The following is a 13,435-nucleotide window of genomic DNA, read 5'->3' on the forward strand; positions in this document are numbered from 1 at the left end:
TATGATGGTGAATGGGCTAAGGTAAAGAAAGTAAACACGAGAACTATGGTAAACTTCTGGAAACTTACTAGACAAACTGGTTTGCCGCTACCGCAGTTTCTCTTTGCATTCTCAGTAAACAGACAGTGTGTGTTATTGGTAGTGGCAGTAGAAGTTGAGAATGATGTATCAATTAACACACAGGCATGACAGATGATGTAATGATGTTTTTTCTCATTATTAAAAACAGATTATTGGAGTTCATGAGTGTTTTCACTATTCAAAAAACCATATTGCTGATTTCTTTTTATGTTGTTAAGGTTAGGTTTCCCAATCTAATCTTAAAGGATAGGTTAGGAAAAGAGGAAAAAATTTCTTTTTTTTTTTTTTTTGTTATATTTCATAACCTGGCCTTCAACATTAGGTTAGGAAATAATAGGAAAAGAAAGAATGATTCTTTATATATATACATGTACATATCATAAAGCAATCAATCACTTAATGTCATGATGTTATCACCTGACACACCTACATGTCAATCAGTATATCCTTCTCGCTTTCTATTTCCACTACCGATAACACGAACCATCTGTTTACCAAGAATGCACGGAGAAACTGTGTACAGCAAAAGTTCAAACTGCAAACAGTTAAAGTAGCAGCAAACCAGTTTAGGTTAGGAAATAATAGGAAAAGAAAGAAAGATTTTTTATATACAGTGAAACTTCCTTTTAACGGACAGCCATGGGGAACGAGAATGTGTCCGTTAGAGAGAAGTGTCCGCTAACAAGAAGTCTGAGGGAGAAAAAAAACAAGAAAGAAAGAAAAATCGTTAAACGTTTAATGTAAAATTCAATTAAAATATATCCAGATTTTGAACAATATTTTTGTAAATAATATACAATTACATACACAAGAGATAAAGAAAAATCGTTAAACGTCTAACGTAAAATTAAATTATATACAGATTTTGCACAATATTTTTGTAAATAATATACATACAATTGTGCTATGCATATTATGACTTTATCTTAAGAAAATATATACAGTAATCACTTATTTTCGTCTGCACCTTATCCGGCTGATAATTTTGTTTTCAACATTTGTTTGGAGTGAAGAAACCATTAAAAGTCCTTCAATATCTTCTTCAGCGGCGAAAAACATTTTTAAATGATTGATTTGTATGAGCGCTTCTATTTTCATCGGTAGTTCTTGTTAATATGTTCTTCGACAGAATGACCTCCTTCCATTTCTTCATCCTCATGAGGAACCTCTTGAAAAATATCGATGATAATGTCGTTGATATCTAGAGCACCATCTTCTGTAGTGAGGTTCGAGTCTATATCTTTGTAGCCAGGGTCACTTGTAGCGGAAATATCGTACATTATCAATAGATGTTGAAGTTCTTGTTCTTCTTGGTGCTCCACATTGCTGTTCACAACTTCAATTTTTGCATTTGAGAAGCCAGACTTTACAAAACAGTTCACGACAGTTTTATAATTGCGTTTACTGAAGAGAAAATTCATTGAATCGCATCTAGGATGCTGAGTTTATTTGCAAGGTCACTCGCACATGTTACATCGTTCATGTTTGCAATGAGATGTCTTAAAACACGTTTTCTGTAGTGAAGTTTAAATTTTTTTATTATCCCTTGATCCAAGGGTTGACACTCTGCAGATGTGTTTGGTGGCAGAAAAACGATTTGAATGTTGGACAATTCAATGTGCGGGTGAGATGCAGCATTATCCATGAAAAGAATCATTTTTCTGTTTTGACGAATCATGTGTCATCCACGCTTTTTTATTAGACTTCCAGTCAACATTCAAAAGATTCGACTTTATGCCCTTGAAACAACGAGGATTTTGTAGGTTTCCTATAACAAGAGGTTGTTCAAAGTCTCCCAGCATATTTGTACACAATAGTACAGTCAAGCGTTCCTTAGAAATTTTTCCGCCCTGGCACTTTTCGTTTTTTAGACTCACTGTTTTTTCAGGAAGAGCTTTAAAAAACAACCCTGTTTCGTCACAGTTGTAAATATCCTTAGCTTCAAAATCACGACATAAATCTTCCAATTTGATGGTCCACTCTGTTACAACCCCAGTATCAACAGATCCACCTTCACCACTTACAGTTTTCCAAGAAATTTTCTGCCGAGTTTTGAACTTGTCTAGCCATCCCACAGAAGCTTTAAACTCATTTACTCCCATAGATTTTGCAACCTCCAAAGCCTTTTCCCTAATAATAGGCCCATTAATGGGAATTTTTTTAGCACGTGCGCAACAAAACCGCTCATACGTAACATTGTCAATTTGAAGCTCAACAGTTTTCGGGAATGATTTTTGAACCTGATCATTTACATGTTGCCAAAATTGTTTGAGCAGTTCATTTTTTTTCTTTAGGATGTCGCTTACCTGCGTCTTCCCGATTTTGAATTTTGCAGCGAGATTGCAAACACTATTTTTTTGCCGATCATATGCATTAATGAGTTCGACTTTATCTTTTAAAGTTAAATGTTTACGAGAAGACATTGTGCACTTCATACGACACTGAACAAAACTGAAAACTGAAACTCAAAAGACGAAAGCCCGACAAAATCCCCCCCCCCCCTGCACACACCGAATTCATCAGAAGTTTTACATGTGCCTTAAAATTCTTGAAAAAAGGGTTTAGAACCGCGACGTAAACCTTGATAAAATTCAGAGAATCAGAAATAGAAAATAAACACACGATTGAGGCAATAAGTGGAAGAAACATTCCTAGAAAAAGGGCCGTCGGCTCGCCCACTGTCCATTATGGGGAGATCAAATTAAGTGCTAATCTAAACCAAACAGTGCAGATTGCCTGTCTGCGTCCGTTACAGAGAATGTCCACTAGACAGAAGCTGAAAACACTTTAAAACCAATAGAGGAGAGTTGGGGAATTTTAAAATGTCCATTGTAGAGAGATGTCCGTTAAAGAGAGGTGTCCGTTAGGAGAAGTTTCACTGTATATACAGTGCACTGTTGAGTCAGTTTGGTGTGACATAAGCACGGCGAAAGCAAAATTAAAAGAAGGAGTGTGTTATAGGCCTAATGACTCAAATGAGTACAATGAACAATTGTACAGAAAAATAGATGGGCTAGTAAATCAGAATGTCTTATAATGGGGGATTTTAACTTCCCAGATATAGATGGGAACTTATGGGTTGGTCACTCACACACTAGTAAGAATTTTGTGGATTTATTGGATGATTGTTTTCTGGAGCAGCACGTTCGAGAGGCAACCAGAGAGGGTAATACTCTTGATCTGGTTATCAGCAGTGATCATTCGTGTATTAAGAATTTGCAGATAAAGGAACCATTAGATGGCAGTTTTTTTGTTTGTTTGTTATTTGGTTTATAGGAAGGAGCATTAGCGACTAAGGCCATATTGCTCAGGAGATATGCGGTGGTCATTCCCTGACCTTTCCGCATCCTCCATATTTGGTGGTCATGGGCTCGAACCCCGGTCTAATCAAGAAGCGTGTGCTACGCACTGCTGCTCCTGCCCACCTGGCTACGGAGGCGCCTCAGGTGGCAGTGATCACAGTGTACTGATGTGGGATTTAATTAAAGATATAATTACCAACACGGGTAAAGGAAGGGGTTTTTGCTTCTATAAAGGTGACTATAGTGGTCTCAGACAGTTTTTAAATTCTGTACAGTGGGACTAACTAATGACGCTACCAATAGCAAATTCTAAGTGAGAAGCATTCAAGGAATTAATAGTGGAAGCTACTAAAAGTTTCATACCTATTAAGAAATATTGTTCAAGGTTTAGGCCTAAATGGTTGTTAAATGAACTAACGAGACTTGTGGCAGAGAAGAAAAATGCATAGGATGCATATAAATTATCAGGCGACACAGAAGCATATGATATATATAAGCTAGTCTGTAATAAAATAACAAAGGAGGTTAAGCAGGTGAAGGCAGATTGTGAGAAATCTTTGGCAAAGGATGCTAAGAAAAACAGCAAGGATTTCTTTACTTATATAAACTCTAAAAGGAAGGGGATGAATCTGATTGGTCCACTTGATATCGACTGTTGATGATCCTGCTCAGATAGCAAACAAACTGAATGAGTATTTTGCATCTACATTCACACATGAGGAGTTATTAAGGTTTGAAAATGCCACAAGGTTATCAAATTGTAACAGGGTGCTTAATGATTTTGTAATAACTGAGAACAAAGTGGAGGAGAATTTGTTGAAGTTAAACATAAGAAAGGCACCTGGGGTGGATGGGATCTATCTAGTTATATTAAATGAGGCAGCAAAGGAAATAAGCAAACCCTTAGCCATAATTATGAGAGCTTCCCTGGACTCAGGAGAGGTACCCATGGACTGGAGATGTGGAAATGTGACCCCAATCCACAAAGGGGGATCAAAGGGTGACATGAGTAATTACAGGCCAGTCAGTTTAACTTCTTTGCCGTGTAAAATAATGGCATCACCGGTTAAAGATGCATTGCAGGATCATCTAGACAAGACTGCAGCAATAATTCAGACACAGCATGGGTTTGTTAAGGGAAAGTCTTGTCTGACATATTTCATTGGGTATTATGATGTGGTTACAAAGGAACTGGATGCAAAAAATAATTTTGATATCATATACTTGGATTTCAGGAAAGCTTTTTACACTGTTGCGCATGGAAGACTACTGTACAAATTGGAGCAGAATGGTATTAAGGGCAAGTTGCTACAATGGATAAAAGGATGGTTGAGTGGGAGAAGACAGAGGGTGGTAATCAATGGGTGCTGCCCTTCGTGGACTAATGTTATTAGTGGAGTCCCACAGGGTTTGGGGTTGGATCCACTGTTGTTTTGTATATTTATCAATGATATTGATGAAGGCTTAGTATCGAAATTTACAAATGATACAAAGGTTAGCAGGGTTGTTAATGACAATAAAGGCAGTGTATTACTGCAACAGGATCTAGAAAATTTGGGCAGATGGGCTGAGAAGTGGCAACTGAAATTTAACATTGAAAAATGCAAAGTACTGCATATGGGTACAAGTAACCCCAGAGAAATATACCAACTGTGTGGTACTACACTTAAGGAGGTAGAAAATGAAAAAGACCTGGGAGTAATTGTGAAGTCAGATATTAAGTTTTCTGAGCAATGCAGACAGGCTGCCAGGGCAGGTCAAGGGGTGTTGTCAATAATATACCGGAATTTTGTTAGCAGGGAAAAGGAGGTGATTGTCCCTCTGTATAAGGCAATGGTCAGGCCTTATGAAAAAGACCTGGGAGTAATTGTGCAGGCAGATATGAAGTTTTCTGAGCAATGCAGACAGGTTACCAGGGCAGGTCATAGGGTGTTGTCAATGATATACAGGAATTTTGTCAGGAGGGAAAAGGATGTGATTGTTCCTCTGTATAAGGCAATGGTCACGCCTTGAGTACTGTGTGCAGGTTTGGAGACCTCATGTAGATTTGCTTGAGTGTGTACAGAGAAAGGCAACAATGGTGAGGGGAATGAAGGGATCCTCTTACCAGGAGAAGCTTAAGTTCTGCAAATTGCAGCAGCTGGAGACTAAGCACCTGCGAGGTGATCTGATTAAGGTGTATAAGGTCTCGAATGGGTTGAGCACGCTGAATTCTGATGGGATTCTTCCACTTGTTCAGATTAGGAATCTAAGGGGGCATAAATTGAAATTGAGGAAGGACAGATGTAGAATAGATGTGTGGAAATTTGCCTTTAGCCAGCGGGTGGTTAATTGCTGGAACAAACTTCCATCTGTCGTTGTGGAAGTTGATAGGTTAAATAAATTTAAAGAGGAATTGGACAAATATTTAGAAGGGATTGTCTTGTAAGATTTTTTTGGCTGATGCTGCATAAGCTCATACACTTTCTTTCTTGCATCACATGCCACTACTACTACTGTCGTTAACAGTCAAACTGCATTCCCCTTCAACAGGATGTCAACTTGGCCAAGGATATGAAAAATGCATATACACACATTGACATATGTACATAATACATATTTAATTTTTTTAAAAATAATAAAAATAAAATAAAAAAATAAGCTTAAGTGAAAGTCTATCTTATGGACTTTTGGTAGGTCATAAAATCTTGGAAACTGATGTGTCATGAAATCTGCCTGGCATCCAATCCTGCAGGATTTTGTTTACACATTGGTCACCATATAAGTTGTCCTATCATTTGGCAGTTTCAAGGGTTTACAATGGTAGGCACTTTATTGAGGATCACAGTTAACCTTCCTTTATTTGAGGATAGAAAAGCAATGCTACCTGTCTCAACTGCCAGTACCTCCTCTGTTGTGGTGAGATCAGAAGGAGCTTCACTGGCCCAGCTGAAGACTGTTTGTTTGTTATTTGGTTTTTAGGAGCATTAGCAACTAAGGCCATATTGCTCCGGGGATATGCGGTGGTCATTCTCTGACCTTTCTGCATCCTCCATATTTGGCGGGCATGGGCTCGAACCCCGGTCTAATCAAGAAGCGTGTGCTATGCACTGCTGCTCCTGCCCATCTGGCTACAGAGGCGCCCCCCTGCCCAGCTGAAGACCACCAGTTGTAGTGCATATATCATTAGGTATGACTTCCAAGTAGCCTCCTCTGCCATTTCAGTATCCATATTGAAAGGGAGGGGTTGATTTCAAGAAAGAAATGCAAACCTTGTGCCTAAATTCAGAGCATCCTCATGTTCTTTGGACACTGACTAATTTTTCAAACATGCTTCAGAGTTTGGGAAAATAACTACTCATAATAACTGTAATTATTATGGGTGGTTATTTTACCAAAAATTTTAAATGAAAGTTTTATATGGCTGCATATCATTAATGGAACTGCACAGCAATTTTAAAGACACTGTATTATTATTCAGCTTAATGACAAAAAATAAATACATGACTAATTCATAAAAACAGCAAACAACTCTAAAAACAAGTAATTATACAATATACTATATTTATTGTACCTGGTGATTTAGCACTCGGCTGTACTCTGCCTCTAAAAGATTGCGTGTAGTTTGAAGGTCTTGGTCATTAAGACGATTTAGCTGAGGATAGGATGATGCTGTATTAGGTAATGATGAGAGATGAACATTTTCTGGAAAAAAAAACCATAAATAAAATACTAGCAAAATTTGAATTTATATAACAAAACTGTATGAAAAACATAAAAATGATTTGTCTAATGTGCATTTAAAATGAAATAAGATTAGTATTGTGGGAAGTTTATCTTAAGTAATGTTAGTTTGAATTCCTTCGCTGTCATTCCCTAATGCCATTTTGATTATGACCTCTTAATTATGCCAATCACTAGTTATTCTCTTTAATAATTGAACTTTACATTATAGTTTTATTACTGGATGATATTCATTACAAATGGTTGTTAAATGTATATAGCCCTCACAACGAATTATATTCTCTCTCTTAATGTGTTGCAATTCACTACACTTCTTGTTCATGTTTATGACATGAATACTAACTGCAGCTATACTCAGTGAAGCCATTAGAATGTTAGCATATGTGCAAATATTATATTCATTGAAAAATCATTTTTGTTTTTGATTAAAGTCTTGTACAGAAAAGCAAATCAGTTGGAAAGCAGATGTAAAGATATGATATATTTTCATTTACATGTGGTCAATAAGTTTCAGTTTTGGTTGAGGCGTGAACTGCACATATCTGGTGATGAAAATATTTTGATTTTTTGCATGTTAAAAAAAAAGTAATAATAAAAATCTGGACATACAATACATGTATTGTGAAGAGGACACATTCAATTAAATCCTATTCAAATGGGAGGAAGGATCCTTGAACATAAATATATTTAAGATCAATTATGTTTATTATTATCACTGGAAAGAGTTACTATATTAATTTGTTGGATACAAAATCAGACAAAGATCTCACTTAATAATGTTTATTATTCTATTCAATACCATCTAAAAGTAAAACAGAAAATGAAATAATTCTAAAAGTTACTTAAATTTTGTTTGTTAGGAGAATTAGAGATTAGAGTTAGCTTGCCCATGAATTATGGTTATATATAATCAAAATATTTGGTGAGCAGGGCTTACAATGGTACATTTTGAGCATGCACACACACTAAGTTTTAGCCTGTTACAGTTTAGAGAGATGATGCTATGACAGAAAACAGTTTTTGAGTGATTTAAAAGGTTCATGAGGGAAATTTTTTGCTTGAAGATGAAGAAAGAAGCAAACACACATCAACAACACTAAATGATCAAACGTCAGTGAAGTTTGTGCTATCATAACAGTATTGAATATATAATGTTTTTTAATTTTTACTGTATACACATAAGTTGAAATATATGCTCATGTTTGAAATTTTGCACACGTAAGTCTTTTAAACTAGAAAATGGAAAGAACTAAGAGACTAAAGTTTCTATTTTATATCTAAAACATTTTTTTTTTGTAGTTTTCTGGAGTTAATAAGATTTCGCATGGCATGTTGTTTCAAAGAAGATAGGAAGTCTGTTGAATGCGATCTGCACTCTAGATAGCCCTCAACTTCAACAAACCAGAATAAAACCTGCAGAATAAAACCAGAAAAAACAAAACTCAAAAGCCTGGCTGTTTCACCACAATAACATGTTGTCACATTCATCACTATTTGTACAGAGTTTTTGGCCGCACATGATCTGCACCCAAGTCCAACATACTCCTCCCCTATATTTATCATATACAGCTCCATGTGACTTTTTATTTCCTAACCTGAAAAAAAAAATTCTTTGTTTGTACTTCAATTTTAAGAAGTACAAACAAGAAAGAGTAATATATGATTTAGCTATCAGCAATTTTTAAATTGACTTTCCAGAGATGCTTCTAAGAGTGGGAATATCATTGAGCCAAGTGTGCATTGCCTCGGCAGGACACTATTTCAAAGGAGATTAAGTCAGCCATCCCATAAGTATGTTTATTGTCACTATACTGCAGTGGTCTGGATATTTTTTTAACTGACCTTTTATGTTAATCAATTTTACTTCAGATGTTTTAATTTTCTCTTCTTAATGTTTCATTATACTCAGCATATGACATGTAGTGTGTGTGTGTGTGTGTGTAGTAGTAGTGGTGGTGGCATGTGATGCAAAAAAGCTAGTGTATGAGCTTATGCAGCATCAGCCAAAAAAAAAAAAAAAACAACACACCATTCCCTCCAAATGCCTGTCCAGTTCCTCCTTAAATTTATTCAACCTATCAACTTCCACAACAACAGATGGAAGTTTGTTCCAGCAATTAACCACCCGCTGGCTAAAGGCAAATTTCCACACATCTATTCTACATCTGTCTTTTCTTAATTTGAATTTATGCCCCCTTAGGTTCGTAATCTGAACAAGTGGAAGGATCCCATCAGAATTCAGCGTGCTCAACCCATTCAAGTGTGTGTGCGTGTGTGTGTGTGTGTGGGTGGGTGGGTGTTGATTAAAAAGGTATTTGGTGACATTTAAATAACTATGTGAATGAGATACACATTATCATAAACTGTACAAACTGATTCCAATCATTTTTTATATATAGCAGGTATCATGTTATCCCACAAATTATGGATGAAAGAAAAATATTTGATCTGTGGTGAATTAAGCTTTTTAAAAATCTTTCATATTGGTTAAGTTAGTTCTCCTTCAGATGTTTATAAACAAATATGAAAAAATTATGAAATAATGGGAATTAAATCCTCAGTTGCAGCACATAAATCATCAGATGTGAGTTTTATGTGGTGCTGCAGCTTTAGGTCGCTATTGCTTCATAATTTTCGTCATGGTCGCTGTTTATTAGAATTAAGGAAGGATTAATGTGACCATTGCAAAATATATGAAAAGCAAATTCTTGATTCAATGTACAATAATGCAAAAATCCATTGTGTCCACCAATGTACTATACTGAAGATATGTGTAATTCTTTAATATTCACTTTTATGCAAATTCTACAGAAGATATAATAGTAGTAGTAGTAGTGGCATGTGATGCAAGAAAGCAAGTGTATGAGCTTATGCAGCATCAGCCAAAAAAAAAAAAAAAATCACACCATTTCCTCCAAATGCCTGTCCAGTTCCTCCTTAAATTTATTTAACCTATCAACTTCCACAACGACAGATGGAAGTTTGTTCCAGCAATTAACCACCTGCTGGCTAAAGGCAAATTTCCACACATCTATTCTACAACTGTCTTTCCTCAATTTGAATTTATGCCCCTTAGGTTCATAATCTGAGCAAGTTTAACAATCCCATCAGGATTCAGTGTGTTCAACCCATTCCAGGCTTTATACACCTCAATCAGATCACCACGCAGGTGCATAGTCTCCAGCCACTGCCATTTTCAGAACTTAAGCCTCTCTTGGTAAGAGGATCCCTTCATTCCCCTCACCAATCTTGTTGCTCTTCTCTGTACAGGCTCAAGTAAATCTACATCCTTCCTAAAATTAGGCCTCCAGACCTGTACGCAGTACTCAAGGCATGGCCTGACCATTGCCTTATACAGAGGGACAATCACCTCCTTTTCGCTGCTAGTACAGGTTTCTTGTATCTTCGTCTTTAGGCTTCAGATATGTGACCCTTTCGGTGAGAAACTTTGGGATTTTCCCTGGGTGCCTTATCATTCGAGTGAACTGCTCTGCTAGGTGCTTGTGTGTGCTGGTGAGCTTCTTCTACCAGTAGTTGTGGATGTTATCAATTCCTGGGGTTCGCCAGTTGTGGGTGTTCCTGATCGACTGTTTTACTTCTTCTTCTCGAATCTCCCACTCTTTCATCTCTTGTATGTCCTTGGTTTTCTTCCATTCTACTTCTATCCAGGGTGCTCTGCTGTTATGTCTTACTTCACTGCTCCAGATATTTCCCCAGAACTCCTCGATCGTCTTCTTCTCGGGTGGTCCACTTCCTGCTTTCTCATCTTCGCCCAATTTCCTGTAGAAGGCTCTTTGGTCCTCGTCAAAGATTCGGTTGTTTATTTTCCTCTGGGAGCTCTCTTTGTATCTGTGTAGTCTCTTGCTGAGTGCGAGGAGGTTCTGCTTCAGTGTGTCCAAGTATTCTCCTATTCTCTGATTTCTGGTCTCATGTTTGCTGTCGACGCTGTCTCTCTTGAGGATGCTCTTCACCTTTCCAATCAATTCCTTACTTCTATTACCTTGTTGATACTGGATCAACTGACCTATCTTGACTCTTAATTATTCTATCTTCTGCTGAAGTCTTCTTTCCCAAGCTGGCAGTTCCTTCTGTTTTTGGTTCTTCTGCTGCTGGTCTCTCGTTTCTTTTCCTTTAATCCTAGTAGCTGCTATGGCAGCACAGTATACAGCTGGTGGATAGCCTCCAGCATTGCACCATGGTTGTCAAGGTAATGTGGCATTATTTGTCGATTGAGGTGGTCTGCTACTCTCCACAGGATTTTATTTGGCCTCTGCTTAGGTATCATCACGTGGGTTCTTGTGGGATCCATTCCTTTGAATTCTGTTAGGGCCCTCTTCCACTCGTCTTCTATTCTGGATATCATGACTTCGTCTCTTTCCACTTCAGCTACTCTGGGTTGTATTTCTTCTTGCTGTACCTCCTCTTGTTCCATGGTATGATGTTCCTCCTCTGGTTCCATATTGACCATATTCTTTGTGCTTTGTAGTTGATCGCTGACATCCTGCTTGATTTTTTTCCAAGATGGCAGGAGCTATTAGGTTCTTCATGATGATGGTCCTTCTTTGGTCTGCTAATTGCTGTTCGGTGACCTGAATATCTGGGTATCGTTCCAACCACTTGGTATGTAGTCGCGACCTGTGCATTGTCATAGCGGCTCTAGCCTGGTTATTTCATAGTATGCTCGCATGATGTACGTATTCATTTCAATGCTCCACTTCATGCGTTGGCATTTTCTTCCTTCCTGGATGGTTACTAGCACAGTTGCGCAGGAAGCAGTTCCAGTTGGTGGGGCTGGATGGTCTTGCCCTTCTATTGTGGTAGCCTTATGGGTAGCCTTGCTCCACTGTCTTGCTTGGGAGACTGTCTCCAACTTTTCAAACAGACTCCTCTGCCTAAGGCCTGAACGCGAGTGACTTTATCCTGCGCCACACTCGATGCAGTATGAATAATATTTATTTGTGACATAATCCATCATTATTATTATTATTATCCATATGGTGCAAGGAAGCCTGAGGCTTATGCTACACCAGCCAAAACAAAAAAAATTCCCGAGGTACCCTGAGAGAGAGAGAGAGAAGTAGAAAGGAATCACCAAGAAAGAGAAGAATGATTATATCCAGCTCAGGACCCTGGTTGTGCCAAGCCCATACTCAACAGATGTGAGCCCCTGGGGATATAATAGATAATGCTTTGGTTTGAGAAGGGGAGAATCGCCAAAGGTAGTTTTCCTGTGGATCAAAATATTATTGTTTGCACTATATGCATGGCATATATGAAGAACTTACTGCAGCTGGACATAATGCATTAGGAAATGATTTTGTGTGTGCATTCAATGCAATAAAAGTGAGATAATTAAGCAGAAATTCAGCATTTCAGTTTATGAATTGTAAAGCTTGAAGAAGATAGTGTGATACCTCACAGTTGCTATATTAATCTGAGATTACTGCTTCCCATGTGCAGCACTTCGCATTTGTCAATGTACTTCTCCATCTGTCAATGTCAATATCAATCAACTTCAGTTGCCACTTTTCAATCTATCTACATAATATTTCCAGATTGTGTTGCAGTAGCATATCCCAATTACAATCATGAGCCACCTTGCCAACCTTTGTACTATCTGTACACTTAGACATTAAGCCTAATATGCTTAAATCAATATCATTAACAAATATCAAAAATAACAATGGACTCATAACTGAGCCCAGTAGAAATCCACTGATAATATTGGTCCAAGAACAGCAGGGCACACTGATAGCCATTCTGTCCTCTCCTGCTCAACCATTCCATTATCCATAGCACTAACTTGCCCTTAATATCACTGCTCTGATTTGTACAGTAGTCTTTCATATGGAGCAGTATCAAAAGCTTTTCTGAAGTATACGATGTGAAAATTATTTTTTGCATACAGTTCCTTTGTTACTGTGTCATAGTATATAATCAGATTGGTCAGACAAGGTCACTCCCTTACCAAATGCATGCTGTGATTGCCATATGACTGCATTCCTATCTAATTACTTCTTTAGCCATCCATTATTTTCCCTGGAACAGAAGTCAAGCTTTCAGGCCTGTAATTACTTATTTACTTCAATTTTTAAATCTCCATTTGTGAATTGGTGACATTTACACATCCCCAGTCCATAGGAACCTCCCTGAATCCAAGTATGCACTCATAATTATGGATAAGGGGTTCCTGCCTCTTCTGCTGCTTCCCTTAATATAACTCGAAAGAACTCATCCTTGCCAGTTTCCTTTTTTACTTTTAGCTTCAACAGTTTCTTTTCTACTTTACTCTCAGTTATCATAAAATCATTTAACTCCCTATTAAAATT

At 37.5% G+C, this 13,435-nt stretch overlaps 1 protein-coding gene across 1 annotated transcript in view; it reads right to left on the reverse strand.

Moving 5' to 3' along the window:
• The window catches only part of LOC150089906 (uncharacterized), a 550,032-nt gene that overhangs the window by 386,795 nt on the left and 149,802 nt on the right, over positions 1–13,435 (reverse strand). Inside the window, exon 5 of the mRNA XM_090389700.1 lies at positions 6,937–7,067. Coding sequence (XP_090245826.1) covers positions 6,937–7,067 — 131 coding nt within the window. The remainder of the gene's footprint in view (positions 1–6,936; positions 7,068–13,435) is intronic.

The sequence above is a fragment of the Mastigoproctus giganteus genome, chromosome 2 (assembly GCF_048544385.1).
Source record: "Mastigoproctus giganteus isolate SK-2022 chromosome 2, ASM4854438v1, whole genome shotgun sequence".
Lineage (NCBI taxonomy): Eukaryota > Metazoa > Arthropoda > Arachnida > Uropygi > Thelyphonidae > Mastigoproctus > Mastigoproctus giganteus.